The following is an 18,550-nucleotide window of genomic DNA, read 5'->3' on the forward strand; positions in this document are numbered from 1 at the left end:
GGCGAATTGTTGCTTTACATAAATGATTGGTCTAACTGTGCGGTTGACGAGGTTTCTAAAAAGAAGAGAGAAAGAAGACTAACAAGGATTTTTAGAAAGGAGAAAGAAGATACAGAAGGATTTTTTAACATATAGAAATTAAAATAAGGATTTCAATAAAAAAAAGAGGGAACTTCATTAAAATTTGAAATATAAAATAAAAAAAAGAGAGGTTTCTTAGACTTACGATTGTAATAACTGGTGTTGACTTAAGGAAAAACAAGGTCTAAACCAGTGCTGAGGTATTTTCCTCTCTTAATTAAAAAGGATAAAAAAAGAATTAAAGATTAGAAATATTAGAAATAAATTAATAAAAAGGTTTGGAATGAAAGTTTACCTTTTGAAGTTTTGTAATTCTCTTTAGTGATTTTTTGAATAAAAGCAATGCAAAATTTGTCAGCAACACTAGCCAGTTTTTCTCGTTTAGTTTTGTGAGGGGCCAGAGGGAAGACTACCTTGCAGGGAGAAGATCCCACAGAGCCTGATTATTCCATTTACAACTGTATGTATTTTAACCATTTTCTTAATCAATGAAATTCCAAAAACCTCTTTACCCTATGTGTTTGTCTTGATTAAATTGTAAGCTCTGTGGGGCAGATTTTCAAAGGGATACGTGCGTAACCCCCGAAAACCTGCCCCAAGTTGCTCCTGCGCACGCTGAGCCTATCTTGCATAGGCTCGGCGGCGTGCGCAAGCCCCGAGCACAGCCGCCATGCCGGGGATGGAGAGCCGGCACGCGCAAGTTATGCCTGTCCGGAGGCAGGCGTAACTTCTTCGATAAAGGTTAGGAGGGGAATTTAGGTAGGGCTGAGGGGGTGGGTTAGATAGGGGAAGGGAGGGGAAGGTGAGGGGAGGCGGAAGGATAGTTCCCTCCGAGGCTGCTCCGATTTCGGTGCGGCCTCGGAGGGAACGGAGGCAGGCTGCTCGGCGCGCGCAAGTTGCACAATTGTGCACCCCCCTGCGAGCGCCGACCCTGGATTTTATAACATGTGTGCGCGCAGCAGCGCACACATGTTATAAAATCTGGCGCAGATTTGTTCACGCCGGGTTGCGCGAACAAATCTGCGCCAGATTTGCCCCTAAATGAATTAGGCAGTTGTCATCGTGCTAGCGAAAAAAAGGATCTTGGGACCCCCTGCATCATACTGACCTATTTCACTTCTGAATGTGGGCGCCAAATTGCTGGCTTCCATATTAACCAGCAGGTTAGGAAAGGTTTTGCCAACTCTTATAGAGACTGATCAAACAGGCTTTGTACTGGGAAGGTATGGGGGTTAACAATGTTTGTAAATTATTAGCAGTGCTAGGAGGAGGCAGAGAGAGCCAAAAAGGGAGCAGGATCTTAATCTTAGATGTGGGGAAAGGCCTTTGACAAGGTTAATTGGTCTTAAATGTGCTGGCTAAATTTGGGATTGAGCGTTCTTTCGTAAACTGGATTATTCTTTTGCATACTGACCCTAAAGCTTGCATAATGGTGGAATAGGACACTTTCTGAAGTTTTTGACTTAAAAGGGGGCATGAGGTAGGGATGTCCCCTGTCCCTGCTTTTATTCGTACTCACATTGGGACCCTCAGATAATAAGGTGGAGGCAGAGCTTGGATATCAAAGGCATAGCTGTGGGCCAAAAGGAATGTAAACTGCCTCTTTGCTGATGATATCCTGTTGTGTTTGGACGATGCTTCAAAGGCTATAGAGCCCATTATGGTTATTTTTACAGCGTTTACATCTTTTGCTGGGCTGACGATCAATTTCGATAAATCAGAGGCTTTGCCCCTATGGGATTGTCTTCCAGATGCTTGGAGGGGCCATTTTCCTTTTAAGTGGGCCCATTCTAAGATTAAATATTTAGGAGTATGGGTTCCCAGGGATTTGGCGTTACTTTATGATATAAATATACGAGGTGTACTGGACGGATTTATACGGCAACTTGATACATGGAAATACCTGTTCCTTTGATGGGAAGAAGTGCTCTCTTCAAGATGGTTTTACTGCCAAAATTGTTGTACAGATTACAGATGCTCCCTTGCTGGTTGACGCACGCTGATCTGGCAACTCTTAAATAGATGTTCAGAGAAACGTTAGTGGAGGTACCATCTCTCCTAATTTTCAGCTACATAATTGTGCTTATCAACTGTGTTACATTGGTGAATTGATAAGTGGGAATTTCAAATTACTGGGAGAGGTGAGTGCAACCTCTATGCCCATGGGGCTGGTGCATTTATCGGATGCTTCTCTGAGCTCTGTTATCAAAGGAAATATATTGTGGAAATCCCTGCTGTCTGCATGGAGATTTCTGCAGCGCAAAATGGGATTGCCCCATGTCTCTTTTTCTTTTGATTAGGGACATTCCGTGTTTTTTTTTTCCCCAGGGATGGAAAATCCTATATTTAAAATTTGGGGAGATCAAGATATTCTTAATCTTAAAAAATTATTAGATGAAGTAATGGGAGAAATTCTGAGTTTTGAATTAGGGAGAGTGTTTCAGCTCCCGCACAAACATTTTTCTGGATACTTGCAGGTGCGGCACTATTTTTTTAAGCCTGAAATTCTCTGCTGAGCAAATTAAGAAAGAAATGAAGTTTGCTGCGGAGATGCAGCAAATAGCAGGAGGGAAAAATTGTGTCCCAACGGTATGGGTTTTGCAGAGGACTTATGAATTATGATGAATTGGATGATTTGGCCGAGTAGTGGACCAGAGAAATAGAAGAATCTTATACATCCACACAAATGGGAGATCTGGTCAAAAACTTTTCAAGCTGCATGTCACAGTGCATCATAAAGAAATGCAATATAAAATATTATAGCATTCCCAAACAGATAGACTGGGTCTGCTTAAGATGAGTCTGGTGGAGATGGATATTTGTCATAAATGTAATAGCGACAAAGGCATTTACGTGCATCTTTTCTTTACAGGTCATACTAACTATACATTTTGGCATGATGTAATATCCCATTTGGCTAAGTGCACAAAGATAACTTTGCCCTTTCGAGGTGATGTGCAATTATTGGGAGACATTACAACCTTGGGGGAACTAGGTTTTGATTTATCTAAAGGGCACTCTCTGTTTATTGCATTAGCTTTATTATTAGCATGTAAATGTATATTGAAAGAGTGGATTAATGAACATCTGACGTCATTTAGTGTGTGGAGGGAGTCTATGGTCACACTCATGCAGATGAAGAAGTTTGATGTATGCATCTTGGCTAGGAAGGTTCCTGAAGATTACATAGCAGCTTGGAAATGTTTTTATGATCTGCCTGTCGATGAGCAGAACTATTTACAATCAGTGGGATACACATCTGGGTGGCACTGGAAACATATTCCTGGCACTTATTGGAAAAATACACTTTCATAATATTGGGTGAATGCTAGATGAATGGAGGGGGGTTTGAGAATTAGGGGAGGGTTATATGCATATTTTACAAAATGTCATGGCAAAAATGTTTTGATATCCTTGAACATTGCTATACTGGGTCAGACCAAGGGCCCATCAAGCCCAGCATCCTGTTTCCAACAGAGGCCAAACCAGGCCACAAGAACCTGGCAAGTACCCAAACACTAAGAAGATCCCATGCTACTGATGCCAGTAATAGCAGTGGCTATTCCCTAAGTAAACTTGATTAATATGGTTAACCCCATATATACCTATCCAAGTTATATCTACCTGTTCATTGTAAGACATTTACTTGTAAATGTGATTGTTCTGTTATAATGTAAACCGAGTTGATCAATAATTCTGTTATTGGAAAGTCGGTATATAAAAATGCTAAATAAATAAATAATAAATAATAGCAGTTAATGGACTTCTCCAAGAACTTATCCAAACCTTTTTTAAACCCAGCTATGCTAACTGCACTAACCACATACTCTGGCAACAAATTCCAGAGCTTAATTGTATGTTGAATTAAAACATTTTCTCCGATCAGTTTTAAATGTGCTATTTGTCAACTTCAGGGAGTGTTTCCTAGTCCTTCCACCATCCAAAAAGAGCACTACCCATCCTTTTCTTGCAGTTTTCTATTGGCAAAATGTTTCACTTGTTTGATTTGCTATGCCTATGCCTGTTTTATGTATGCTGCATACTGTTCTTTTCCAGGAAAAATGATTTGGGGAAAAAAAAAAAAGAAGATTGTAAGCTCTGCTGAAAAGGGATTGTCTCGTATAGTTTTGGCACAGAGCTTTGTATGTCGAGTAATGTTATAGAAGTGATAAGTAGTAGTAGTAGTAGAAGTAGTAGTATTGCAGAGCTGCTGCTTAAAGGAAAGCAAAATCCTAGGAGTTCCTGAAGTGTGTCAGGAGTCATCTCCACTTCCTGCTGGGAAGGAGTCTGTATCCAGTTTGCAAGTACCATTGAGGAAGTGCCCAGGAAAGCTCCCTATTGCCAGGGAGTGTGGGGTTTTTCTTTCCTTCTGGAACGTCACTTTCTGCACTCTTTCTGATTTTATATCTGCAATTAAGTGTGCAGCAGAATGATTTATTTTTGAACACTAGCTACTTTGTGAAGCTTGTTTTCTTGGAAGAAGCAGAAGACTTCTACAGGAAACCAAAATGACTTGAAAGACTTTTTCTCCCTGTCAGGAACAGAACCTAGAATCATGGGTTAAAATGTATTCCCAGCACTCCAAAATAACTTCCTGAGACCTGCTAGCCGGCAGGACGGGGCCTGCATTTATTTTGGAACTACATCCATGTGAAGGAGTATACAGGAGAAAACCCCCAAACACCTTGAAGGACTGGATCCAGAGATCTAGCGCGATTCACCTGAAGCCAAGACAGCAGGGAATCCTGGTCTGGGTGGACATCACTGGAAAGGTGTATAACTAGCTGGGAACAGGAGGCCCAGTGGAAGAGAAGGAAGCCTAGAAAAAGAGAATACTGCTGAACTGCAAGTTGTAATATTACATTTGGGTTGCTGAACTGGGAAGAATAATGAGCTGCTTTTGTTTGTTTTCTTGTCACTGTTAAAGAAGTTTATGCAAAATTTCTGCCAGAGACTAGCCTGAATCACTGCTCATGGTGCCACAATCCAGGTGTGGACATTTTGTTTTTGAGAGACTGTTCATGATTCCTTTGGGTCTTACAGCTTTGCTGGTCCAACCATGGAAGAATCCTGCTCCAGAGCTGCAGTCAGGTTTTTTTTTATTTCTCAATTTCTGCAGCATCTGAAGAGGGTCTCTTGCCTATTTCTGGGAGTGCCTGGAAAAGGGGAGTTACACTTCAAACGTGATCACACCACTCCTCATAAAACCTTCACTCACTCCCCCCCCCCCACCCCCGCTATCACTCCCTTTCATACCCAAATTACTCAAATGCACCATTCATCTCCAATGGCTTGGCTTTCTTTCATCTCAAGTTGTTCTAGATCAACTCCAGTCTAGCTTTCACCCTCTTTATTCCATAAAATCTGCTCTTGCCAAAGTCTCCAGAGACCTCGTCATGGCCTAAAGGCCTTTTATTTGATCCTCATCCTCCTCGACCTAACCTGCTGCTTTTGATACCATTGACCACCATCTACCCCTTAACTCACTATACTCAATTGGATTTCAGGACTCCGCTCTGTCTTGGTGTTCTTCCTACCTCTCTCGTAATATTTCTACTCTATTCCTCCACCACTACCAGCCATCGTGCCTCAAGTTTCCATCCTGGTCCTCTTCGTTTTCTATACTTCTTCCATTGGTGCTCTGATCACCTCCTATGGTTTCAGTGCCATTTTTTATGTTGATGACTCCCATATCTACCTCTTTACAGCAGAAATTTCCAGTCACAAATCTCATCCTGCCTGTTTGACTTCAACACCTGGATGTCCCACCACCATGTTAAACCTACCATGCCTAAGACGGAACTTTGTTTTCTTTTTATTTATATTCCGTCTTTTTGTGACATTTCATAGCGGATTACATTCAGGTACTGAAGGTATTTAACTATACTGAGAGGGCCTACAATCTAAGGAGTGTATTTACTAAACTGCAGTACACGTTTAACATGTGAAAAACAGTGTTTATTGTATAAAAAATGTTATTTATTGCGCGATATACGCTTATCACAATGATATCACACACTATTTTCAATTAGCAGTTATAGTCCATTATTTCCTGAACAATCTCTCCACTCCCTGGATGCCTTCCATTCTTCACTTTTACACACCCACCAGAAATCTCAGTTCCACCAATCAGTTTCTTCTGGATGTCCCTGCTGCAAGTTGTACCTTGCTCTCACTCGTGGAAGGTCCTTTTTCAATGCTGGCCCGAGCTATTGGAACTCACGTCCCCTTGCCCTTTGCTCCATTACAGGGCCAAAGGACTTTACAAAGGCCCTAAAAACCTAGCACATGCCTACAACCCTTAGAGCCTCCCCACTGCGGACGCACTGAGCTACACTCTTTGTTACTATGGCCTGTTTATTTTATTTTAGTTATGTTTTCATTCTGATGATTCTGATGATTATGCATGGTTTTTATATAAGCTGCTCCGAACTTTAGAGATTGCGGGATATAAATTCCTGTTAAATAAATAAATAAATATAAAAAGAAATATTCTGCAATATTTTACCCTAAAATGCAAATGTATTTAATTGGGCTGCTTTGCAAGCATAACATTTTCAAATGCATGCAAAGCAGCCCATTTGTACCTAAATCTATGTAAATAAAATAATGCGGCTTGAGAGAACCATTGCAAACTGCATTATTTTCCAGAAAGTCATCTACAGCTCAGAGTTGTAGTTAACTTTCTCCAGGAGCATCAGGACATTAACACCAATCCTGTTGCTTCTGGCCTGAAAATTAAAGGGCTAACAGTGGCCCTATACACCCCCCCAATGTGTAATATTCCTCCCCACACAGGAGTCTGGATAGACTTCTGCTCACCTCCCAGCGCCTCTAAAGGTAGCCCATCAGCATAATGTTAAAAAATAGAAATCAAAAGTTGTGTAGTGATGCCCCGTTCCTGTCCCCATCCCAAATCCCTCCACTTTCCACAAAAAAAGTCATCAGCTCCCCTAATTCAATCGCCTGCTCCAAGATCAAAACCACCCTGGTTCCAACCCCCCTGAGCCCCACCCTAGCCCATCCTCTGGACCCCCTCCCCCTCATCCCTTAAAATATGTCCTTGGTAGTCCAGTGCAGAGGTGGCCAACCTGTGGCTCTTTCATGTGCAAAATGTGGGTCTTGCCCTCTAGCAACTGAGTAGCAGGGCAGATGGGAGAAAATGGAGAAGGAAGCACACACAATAGAACATAGCTGAGAAGAGCCTTTCTGCCCTAGCCTCACCTCTCCCTCCTGACCTGATAGTGCTGCTGGTTGCTGCAGAGACAGAAGAGAGAGGCTGGAGCAGGGATCAAAGGGTTTTCTCTCCTTTTCCCTGCTCTACTACTCACCCTGCTTCTTCTCTCTCCCCCTTCCCCCTTCTGCAATCAGCATCAGAGGAAGACAGGAGGGGGTGAGGTTGGTGCTGTAAAGAAGAGCCAGTCAGATCCCTACTCCAGCCCTCCCCATCCTGTCCAAACCCCCACCCCACCTGCTGCCTGCTGTTGAGGACATTTCTCTGCTCTGCTGTCTGGAGAGGAAGGGCTCCAGCTCCAGGCCCAGCAGCTCAATGTGCTCCCATGACAAGGGGATTCAGCTGACAGCAGAGGGGAGGAGGGAGTCATCCAAAACTCCAGTAAGGCTGTACTAGGACCGGTGCTTTTCAATATATATATAAATGATCTGGAAAGGAATACGACAAGTGAGGTTATCAAATTTGCGGATGATACAAAATTATTCAGAGTAGTTAAATCGCAAGTGGATTGTGATACATTACAGGAGGACCTTGCAAGACTGGAAGATTGGGCATCCAAATGGCAGATTAAATTTAATGTGGACAAGTGCAAGGTGTTGCATAGAGGGAAAAATAACCCTTGCTGTAGTTACACAATGTTAGGTTCCATATTAGGAGCCACCACCCAGGAAAAAGATCTAGGCATCATAGTCGATAATACTTTAAAATCGTCGGTTCAGTGTGCTGCAGCAGTCAAAAAAGCAAACAGTATATTAGGAATTATTAGGAAGGGAATGGTTAATAAAATGGAAAATATCATAATGCCTCTGTATTGCTCCATGTGAGACCGCACCTTGAATACTGTGTACAGTTCTGGTCGCCGCATCTCAAAAAAGATATAGTCGCGATGGAGAAGGTACAGAGAAGAGCAACCAAAATGATAAAGGGGATGGAGCAGCTCCCCTATGAGGAAAGACTGAAGAGGTTAGGGCTGTTCAGCTTGGAGAAGAGACGGCTGAGGGGGGATATGATAGAGGTCTTTAAGATCATGAGAGGTCTTGAACGAGCAGATGTGAATCGGTTATTTACACGTTCAAATAATAGAAGGACTAGGGGGCATTCCATGAAGTTAACAAGTAGCACATTTAAGAGTAATCGGAGAAAATTCTTTTTCACTTAATGCACAATTAAGCTCTGGAATATTTTGCCAGAGGATGTGGTTAGGTCAGTTAGTGTATCTGGGTTCAAAAAAGGTTTGGATAAGTTCTTGGAGGAGAAGTCCATTAACTGCTATTAATCAAGTTTACTTAGGGAATAGCCACTGCTATTAATTGCATCAGTAGCATGGGATCTTCTTGGTGTTTGGGTACTTGCTAGGTTCTTGTGGCCTGGTTTGGCCTCTGTTGGAAACAGGATGCTGGGTATGATGGACCCAGAATGACAATATCTTATGTTCTTATGTAATAATTTGTGGCAAGGGCAAGAGAGTGAATGCTGAAAGGGGCTGAGTAGTAGTTAATGAATATTTGGGGAGCAGTCATCAAGCAAATGCTTAAAGAGGTGGTGCAAAAAAGGGAGTGAATGCTTCTGAGGGCAGTGACATGAAAAGAGGTGAATATTGCAAGAGTTGGGGAGAACAGCACAAGAAGGAGCTTTTGCTACAGGGAAGATGGGAATTGAATACTGTTTCCCTCCCCATCTCCCTGAAGTCAGCAATAAAATTGTGCTTTCTGGCACCTTATTCCTCCCCAAGGTCCATGCTGTCGCCTGTTCTGCAACAGGTGTGAGAGGACCAGAGCTTGAGTGGGGGAATAGAGAGAGAGGACCAGGATAGGATTTTGTCTGAGAGCCATGTGGGAGGAGTGAAGGTGGCATGAGAGAGATGGGAGTAGAAGGGGGTTCAGCAGTAGAAGGATGTGAGAAAGCCAGGGAGAGGGTATATGTGTGAGAAAATCAGCAGTGGTGATTGGGAGGAGGGAGAACTAACAGAAATGGAGTCAGAGTGGGGCAGAGGTGGTGATGAAAGTGTGTGTGTGAGAGAGCCCAAGTAGGTGAAAGGGGAGGGAGAGTGAGGATGGGTGACAATCATAGGCAGTGAAGGAGGAAGGGAGAGTGAGAGAGAGCCAGAGGGTGTGAAAGGGGAGAAGGGGGTAACAGAACCAGAAGCGGTGATGGGACGGGGGGAGAATGGAAGTTACAGGTGTGATGGGGTGGAGGGGTAAGAGAGCACGGGATGGTGATTGATTGGAGGGTGAAGGATTTGAGAGAGAGGCATGTACAAGAAGAGATGAAAATGAGTGAATTTTGGGGAACCCCAGAAGGAGTAATGTTGGAAGGTGTATGGTGAGAGAGGGCACTGGAGGGGAGGGGGCAGAGGGAGAGAGAGAGAGTAAGAGGGGATGGGGGCAGAGGAGCTACTTGTGGTAGGCAGAGAGTGAGTGGGAGGGACAGAGTAGCACAAGGATTTGGGAGGGAAGTGTTAATGCTGGAGCCGCTAAGCCTCTGTCATTATTCTTGTGAGGTTTGGGAATGTTATGCTGAGGATGATTGAGGGAGAGTTATAGGACAAGAGAGAGAGAGAGACATATATTGGGCAGAGCATAAAGGGAGAGAAAGAAGATGCTGGTCAGAGATGTGTGAGGATTGAGACTGGTGGGAACAGGATGAGAGGATCAGAAAACTTGAGAAGACAGGATGGAAGGATTTGTAAGAGACATGGGGGAATTAGAGAGAGGCTACTGGGATCAGAATAGGATTGACAGAGATTGGTGGGGACAGGGTAGGGGGACTGAGAAAGGGAGATACTGTTAGAAGGGGGCCTCCCCACAGGCCTTCATCTTTTGAAAAGGTAAGGCTCTTTGGTACTGTGCACCTGATTTCTTGGCTCTTAGTGTGTGAAAGGTTGGCTACCCCTGGTCTAGTGGGTTTCTTGGTAGCCTGGTGCAGGTAGTGAACAAAATGTCACTCCCTCTCCACTCTCTAAACTTTTCTTTCATGATAGGGTTTAGCAGCTTACTCCAGGTCATCAGGCGTAGATTTGAGCAAGTCCTGGTTTTCTTCCTTTGCATTTATAGACTCATAATTGTGCTTTTCTTTAGGAAATTAGAAATGTTCCAAGCTGCAGCCCTCGGGTTACCAGGAGGTCGATATTCAGAAAAGCAGCAAATGGACAAGTTATCTGGGTAAAGTTAGCCAGATAACTTGTGACAGAGATTCTGCAGGGCAAGTTTTCCATTTAATATACTCGCCTAAAGTCATCTGGGTAATGTTATCAGGATAGCTTAAACCCAATCAGTTAATTCTTCTGCATCATATGGTGAATAGAGAAGGCCCCAATGGAGGTGCTTCTGACACTTTACTAAAAATAGCTGTTCCTGGGGAATCCATCGGGAGAGTAGAAAGCATCCCTGCTTGCTGGGAGTAAACCTCTCTGAGGGGGAAAGAGCCTGATCTGTTCTGAGTATGCACAAGCATCTACATAGGATCAGTGAGAAATAAAGTGTCAGGTGCCCAGTGGTAACCAGCAGTGGGGAAAGGAGAACTGTCCATACAGTGGTCTGACCAAGGAGTCCAGAAGAGAGGAGGAGAATTGTATACAGGAGAAAGATTCAAGCACTGGAGAATCATTCATGGGATAGGAGGCAATGTCCTTTCATAGACTGAAAACTGGTTAAAAAGACAGGAAATAGAGAGTAGGATTAAATGGTCAATTTTCTCAGTTGAAAAGGGTAAACAGTGGAGTGCCTCAGGGATCTGTACTTGGACTGGGTGCTTTTCAATATATTTATAAACGATCTGGAAAAGGTACAAAGAGTGAGGTTATCAAATTTGCAGATGATACAAAATTATTCAGAGTAGTTAGATCACAAGCAGATTGTGATACATTACAGGAGGACCTTGCAAGACTGGAAGATTGGGCATCCAAATGGCAGATGAAATTTAATGTGGATAAGTGCAAGGTGGTGCATATAGGGAAAAACAACCCATGCTGTAGTCACACAATGTTAGGTTTCATATTAGGAGATACCACTGTTACGCTCGGGCTGTGTTCTGGTGTTGTGAACACCACCTTCTGGAGTGACTCCAGGTAGAGAGAGATAGGGATGGCTGGAAAGTCTCTGATGATGGTGGCAGTGGAGCAGAGTAAGGCTGGAAGCAGTGTCAAATTCCAGGCTGGATCAGGGCAGACGGCAGGCAACAGTGTCAGAGTCCAGGCTGGGTCAGGGCAGGCGGCAGGCAACAGTGTCAGAGTCCAGGCTGGGTCAGGGCAGGCGGCAGGCAACAGTGTCAGAGTCCAGGCTGGGTCAGGGCAGGCGGCAGGCAACAGTGTCAGAGTCCAGGCGGGGTCAGGGCAGGCGGCAGGCAACAGTGTCAGAGTCCAGGCTGGGTCAGGGCAGGCGGCAGGCAACAGTGTCAGAGTCCAGGCTGGGTCAGGGCAGGTGGCAGGCAACAGTGTCAGAGTCCAGGCTGGGTCAGGGCAGGTGGCAGGCAACAGTGTCAGAGTTCAGGCTGGGTCAAGGTACCTAGTAGTAAGGCAGAGAGCCCGAAGGCCACACACGCACACAGTAGGACAGCGGACCCGAAGGCCTCACTCACATGGCAGAGCAAAGGGCCCAAAGGCCTCACTCACATGGCAGGGCAGAGGGCCCGAAGGCCACACACATACGGCAGGGAAGAGGGCCCGAAGGCCACACACATACGGCAGGGCTGGGCAAAGCAGGGTAGAAGGCCCAAAGGCCACACCCAGCGCAAGGCAAAGCAAAGCAGGGTAGAAGGCCCGAAGGCCACACACAGCGCAAGGCAAAGCAGGGCCCAAAGACCACACGCACAGCAAAGCAAGGAAGGCTAGAGCAGGGAGCCCAGGCGAGCTCGATGCCGAAGCACCAAGGGAACTGCCAGGCAGGGATATAAAGGGAAGTCCAGAACATAGAGTGAACAAGGGAGCTGGACTGGGCCCGTCAGGAGAGCCAGCTCTAGAAGGACCCCTGGTGGTGAGGCGGTTGCACAGCAGCCATAGCCGTAACAACCACCCCTGAAAAAAATCCAGGCGTCATAGTTGATTTTACATTGAAATAGGCTCAGTGTGCTGTGGTGGTCAAAAAAGCAAACAGAATATTAAGAATTATTAGGAAGGAAATGGTGAATAAAACGGAGAATGTCATAATACCTCTGTATCGCTCCATGGTGAAACTGCACCTTGAACACTGTGTACAATTCTGGTCACCGTGTCTCAAAAAGGATATAGTTGCACTGGAGAAGGTATAGAGAAGGGCTACCAAAATGATAAAAGGCATGGAACAGCTCCTCTCCGAGGAAAGGCTAAAGAGGTTAGGGCTGTTCAGCTTGAAGAAAAGATAGCTGAGGGGAGATATGATTGAGGTCTGTAAAATCATGAGAGGACTAGAACGGGTAAATGTGACTCGGTTGTTTACTATTTCAGATAATGGAAGGACTAGGAGGCACTCCATGAAATTAGCAAGTAGCACATTTAAAACAAAATTGGAGAAAATTCTTTTTCACTCAATGCTCAGTTAAATTCTAGAATTCATTGCTGGAGGATGTGGTTAGAGAACTTGTTGTAGCTGGGTTTGAAAAAGGTTTGGATAAGTTTCTGGAGGAGAAGTCCATAAACTGTTATTAATCAAGTTGACTTAGGGAATAGTCACTGCTATTACTGGCATTAATAGTATGGGATCTATTTAATGTTTGCCAGGTACTTGTAACCTGGATTTGCTACTGTTGGAAACAGGATGCTGGGCTTGATGGACTCTTGGTCTGACCCAGTATGGCAATTTTGTATGTTCTTATGAGGGTCCTTGAGAGACAGGGAGCCCAGCATCTGTCCAAGGTAGCCACATGAAAAAAGAGTGAGAACATCCCAGTAGGGAATAACAGCAAGCATCAGTATTGTTCTTCATACCTCCCAGTACCTTCTTGTGGATTCTAAATGCTTAAAGACTGTATCACTTGCAACATTTTGATTTGAATTGTCTCAGGAAAGACAATTTTAGAAAACCATTCCTTGCATCATGTGTCTCTTTGGTATAATACCATCAAAAAGCCTTGGGCCCTGAAGGTAATCCTTCTCCACAATTGAAGGATCCACACCAGGGTTTCAGGACTGAATCAGGACTAAGCCCAGGTATCTAATATGCCCCCCCCCCCAGCTAAAGATGTACCTTGGTGGGTGGGATGGGGGGGTGGTGGTATAAAACCAAGTATCAGAATGCATTAGAATGGGACCTGAGCTTAAACCATCCCTTATGGAACTGGACCAGTTCAATATGCCATTAGCTAGTACTTTGATCTGCCCAGCCACAGAACTAGACCCTGTTCCTCGCATGGATGGAGTTGGAAGTGCTGCTTTAGTAATGCTCATAGTCCCCAGGCATAGCTTTAACCCAAATACTACTAGATGGTGAGACTAGGATGGTCACTAGTGAGCTTGGTATATACATGGTTTCAGATGTCACTGGTGTGCCTAGTTTATACATGGGAGGGAATGTGGAAAATGCGCACCTCTTGTCCCTTCTTTTTGCACTCTCCTAGAAAGACAGGAAGCCTCTTAATCACATGACAAGGTATGGAGAAGCAGAAAAACCATTAGGCATCTCTTGATCTCAGCAGAGTCTTTTCAATGATCTGATATTTGCTAATAGCAGGCTGGCCTGGCCATTTTATGTTTGTTTGTTTGTTATTTATGATAATGGCATTTAGGATTCATTTTTTATTTTATCATGATGTCACCCACCGTGAACTGAGTAAAGTATAGGATACAAATCTTTCAAATAAATAAATCCCATCATTCACCAACCTCCATAGACTTCAAGTAGTATTATCCTATCAAATATCTGAATTACTTAACACCACAGAAATCTAATTCATTATTGACTCAGTAGGTTGAGAGCTGTAACTAAACATATGGATTGGAATACAGGTCTCTAGAGGTAAAAGACCAATGGTCAAAGCCTAATACATGAATTTCCTTGGTCATCATATGCCACTGTTGAACTTTTTAGTGAAAACAGACATATTCTTTGTTCTTGGGGATTGCCACTGTCAGTGTTAAATACCTGGAGTTGCTAAGCATACTCTGCAGTGTGAGGTGCTATAAAACACCAGTGCAGCAGAGACAGTCATAATCCAGCACTAGAAATAAGTCCATGCAAAGTTTAACAGATGGCTCCAGATTTAAGGCACAGGCTGAGTTAGTATTGGTTCTAGGGATGTGCATTCATGCGTCCATTCATTTCATTCATTTGGACCCCTATCACATATCTAACAAATAAATAAATATATGCACAACAAATGGTGTGTTCCTAATAGACGGAATTTAGATGGACGCACTTACCATTCGTTTTGTGCGTGCATTCATCCATTTGTTATATATGTGCTTACATGTGAAAAAAAATGGGTGTCCAAAAATTAACAAATGCACATCCCTAATGGTTTTTTGATGCCTATCCAATATATGTATAGATGGGGCATTGACTTCTGAGGGATAGTGGAATAAGAAATCTCTACAGGACACAGTGTAAAAGCGGAGCTAGCTCAGTCTGCCCGATGCCTTGGAGTCATCTGGTAACCCTATACTACTTAGCCACAAAGCGCATACACCATGGGAGATGCTAGTTCTGAAAAGCAAAGACAAATTATATCAAGCTGCAGAGTAACACATTTCTATATCAGATGAATATGAGCACTGTAGGAATGAGAGATCAGTAAAGAGACTGCTGACAGTAATGACGTGCAGGTGGCAGTAGGCAATCGTACCAACCTGTGGCTGAGCTGGCAAGGGTGCGTCCTTGGTAAGCTGTTAGTGGAGGGCAGGGAGACACAAAGACAAGGCACAGTGAGTAGGAAATGAAGAGAAGGAATCTGAAAAGAACCAGACTACTGAAGAGTCATTTTGGTCTTCTTGTACACAGGATGCAGAACCAATTAAAAATGAAGACATTAAAAAAGAAACAATAAAAGAATAGTGTGAGGAGTGGAACATACAAGATATAATAATAATTGTTGAACATTTGAAGCTCATAATAATAATTTCTGCTGATACAGCATTTTCTACCCATGGGAGACCTCAAAAACTTGAGGGACAATGATTAGCTGTGCCTAAACATAGGGAATCCCCCTAAGGCAGCAGTCACATTTATTCTAGGGTTGGCAGGTGGCTTCATGCCATCAGGGGTCAGACTGAGCCAGTCCTGGGACTTGCAGTCCTGCCTTTCTTAGAGAAACTAGAACCACAAGTTTATAGGTGCGGTGAGCTAAAACCCAAGACTGGCTCTAGGGCTGGTGCTGCCCCTCCCACAGATTGTAATGGAGCCCTTCCTGGGCTCTCTTTTTCCCCAATAACAACTGAGTGTCTGAACACTGTTTGTAGTTGCATTGGGGGTTAGAGTAAGGTCATCAGATTTCCGGTGGGCAAATCTGGGACACTTGGGGGCCGATGCAAACAAAGTGCGCTGAAAATGGGCACTGAGTGTTCGGCGCCCGCTTTCCTAATGCACCCCCAGGCACCTCTCCTGGGGGCATGATGCATTATCTAAATTAGGGCTCACGCTGTCAAGGAGGCGCTAGGGGCGATTGTGCGCCCCTAACTCCTCCTTGACAGCGTGCGCCTGAGAGAGGTCCGCTGTCGGCGGCTGTCCGCCGGGTGAGAAAATGAACGCTGAATTTATCAGCGTCTGTTTTCCTAACCGATGCACATCTACAGGTTAGGGAAACGGATGCTGATAAATTCAATGTCCATTTTCTGAACCTGCCTGCCGGCACCCCGGGTCTGACCTGCCCTAAGCTCTCCTTCCCCTGAGAGACCTTAGGTAACGTCGTAAGGAGTGAATAAATCAATATTAAAAGTGTCAGGCACTTAATATTAATTTACATGTCACACGTCAGTGAAAGGACCATTCCCCTTTCAGGACAGCCTTCTGAAAGGTAATTGGTCCTTTCACTGACATGTGAAGGAATGAATAAATTAATATTAAGGGCCCGACCCTTTTTGATTTATTCACTCCTTCTGACCTGCCCTAAGCTCCCTCAGGGAGAGAGAGCTTAGGGCAGGTCAGATTCAGCTCACTGTCAAGGAGGGAGATTTCTTTTTCCTAACTCTCTTTTGTTCCTCTGACTTAATATCACCACGATATTAAGTCGGAGGAAGTCAGAAAAGCAGTTTTTTCTGCTTTTCTGCACAATTTTTTGGGGCATTCAGAAATTAACGCCTGCTTTACGCAGGTGTTAATTTCTGAGGCAAAAATGTGCGTAATGGACACACTTTGGGGTAGATTTTCAGAGCCCTGCTCGCCTAAATCCGCCCAAAACCGGGCGGATTTAGGCGAGCAGGGCCCTGCGCGCCGGGAAGCCTATTTTACATAGGCCTCCCGGCGCGCGCAGAGCCCCGGGACTCACGTAAGTCCCGGGGTTCTCGGAGGGGGGGCGTGTCGGGGGCGTGTCGGGGGGCGGGCCCGGTCGTCGCGGCGTTCCGGGGGCGTGTCGGCAGCGTTTTGGGGGCGGGTACGGGGCGTGGCTACGGCCCGGGGGCGTGGCCGCGCCCTCCGTACCCGCCCCCAGGTCGCGGCCCGGCGCGCAGCAGGCCCGCTGGCGCGCGGGGATTTACGTCTCCCTCCGGGAGGCGTAAATCCCCCGACAAAGGTAAGGGGGGGGGTGTAGATAGGGCCGGGTGGGTGGGTTAGGTAGGGGAAGGGAGGGGAAGGTGAGGGGAGGGCAAAGGAAAGTTCCCTCCGAGGCCGCTCCGATTTCGGCGCGGCCTTGGAGGGAACGGGGGGAGGCAGCGCGGCTCGGCGCGCGCAGGCTATACAAAATCGATAGCCTTGCGTGCGCCGATCCAGGATTTTAGTGGATACGCGCGGCTCCGCGCGTATCTACTAAAATCCAGCGTACTTTTGCTTGAGTCTGATGCGCAAGCAAAAGTAGGCTGATCGCGCTTCTTTTAAAATCTACCCCTTTTTTTTTTGCATCAGGATAGCATTGTAGAGGAGCTAATCTCCTTATTGCATAAGGGGATTTGGTTGCGCCTGCACAACCTGCGTCCAACTGTGGGTTAAACAGTGCGCTTGTCTGAGGGCACTGTATTGCATCGGCCCCTTGATCACTGTAGTGCCAGTGATGATCAAGCAGTTTGTTTGTGGTTGGGGAATAAGGGGCTCATTGTCAGGTGGACTGTCCCTGTGAAAAATTGTAACAATCTACTCTCAAAATATAACTAAAAGCAGACTCTTTACATTTTGTCAACTCTAAACATTTGAAACACAGTACAAAAGCCTCAGGGCTGATGGGTATGTCCTGTAAGAAGAGAATTAGTTATGCACCAGAAAAAAATCAAATCGGGCAACAAAATCCAGCTGTTAACATTTAAATTCTGCGTGAGAGATGTCCAGGTTAGAGACTTTGAACTGGGTCCCAGGATATCCTAACCTGATATTATTAATATTCTCTCTCAGTTCCTTTATTTGTTTTTTCTCTCTCTCTGGTATACTTTTAACTTCTTTCCCTTCTTTGTCTTTTTCCTTTAAAATAGATATTTGAATACTTTCTATTGCTTCTCTCCTTCTCTTTCTCTCTTCTTCAGATTCTTCCTGCCTCCTCACCTTTCCCTGTTTCTCCTCTTCTCTCCACATTATCTTTCTGGATCCTCCCAACCCAAAAAATATAGAGTCTCTCAGCCCCAACCCTGGTCCTTTCTCCTTCCCTCTTCTCTCCCATCATGGGTACTTTCTCCCTCTCTCTCCAGCCAATAACCAATCCCCTTTCCTTCTCTCTCACATTCTCCCCTAGCCAGGGAACTTTCTGCCTCAATCCCCAGTTCTCTGTGACCCATGCCCTCCATCTCTAGTCCTCTCTCCCTCAGTTCTGATCCTCTCTTTCACCCTCTCCCTCCATCCTGGCTCCTTTTCCCCTCTCTTTAATCTCCATGTCATCTCTCTTTCTCTTGCTCTCTTCTCTCTGGCCTCCATCCTAGATTCAATCTTTCCTCTCCTCAATTCCCAGAATGCTCTAGCCATATCCCCCTTCCCAACCTTAGAAAAAACTCTCCTCACATCCTTCTCTCATCCCTGGAAGGCTTTCCCCATAGCTCTATCCCATCCCTAGATGGTTCTTCGTGTGTCCCCCATCCTCCCCCTAGAAGGCTCTCCCTGCATTCTCCTCCTTCCCCTAAAAATTCTCCCCACATTCCTCCCCCCAAAAGCTCTCACAAATCCCCTCCCCAGTTCCCCCGATCCTCGGTGCCCTGTG

The 18,550-nt window shown here is 45.0% G+C and overlaps 1 protein-coding gene across 2 annotated transcripts in view; it reads right to left on the reverse strand.

Annotated features, from left to right (window-relative positions):
* Positions 1-18,550, reverse strand: part of SRL (sarcalumenin) — an 87,615-nt gene that overhangs the window by 21,171 nt on the left and 47,894 nt on the right. The window contains exon 4 of one of the 2 annotated variants that reach the window (XM_029576235.1): positions 15,072-15,107. The exons of the other annotated variant lie outside the window; for it this stretch is intronic. Coding sequence (XP_029432095.1) covers positions 15,072-15,107 — 36 coding nt within the window. The remainder of the gene's footprint in view (positions 1-15,071; positions 15,108-18,550) is intronic. 2 annotated transcript variants of the gene reach the window in all.

Source organism: Rhinatrema bivittatum, chromosome 14, assembly GCF_901001135.1.
Source record: "Rhinatrema bivittatum chromosome 14, aRhiBiv1.1, whole genome shotgun sequence".
NCBI classification, from domain to species: domain Eukaryota; kingdom Metazoa; phylum Chordata; class Amphibia; order Gymnophiona; family Rhinatrematidae; genus Rhinatrema; species Rhinatrema bivittatum.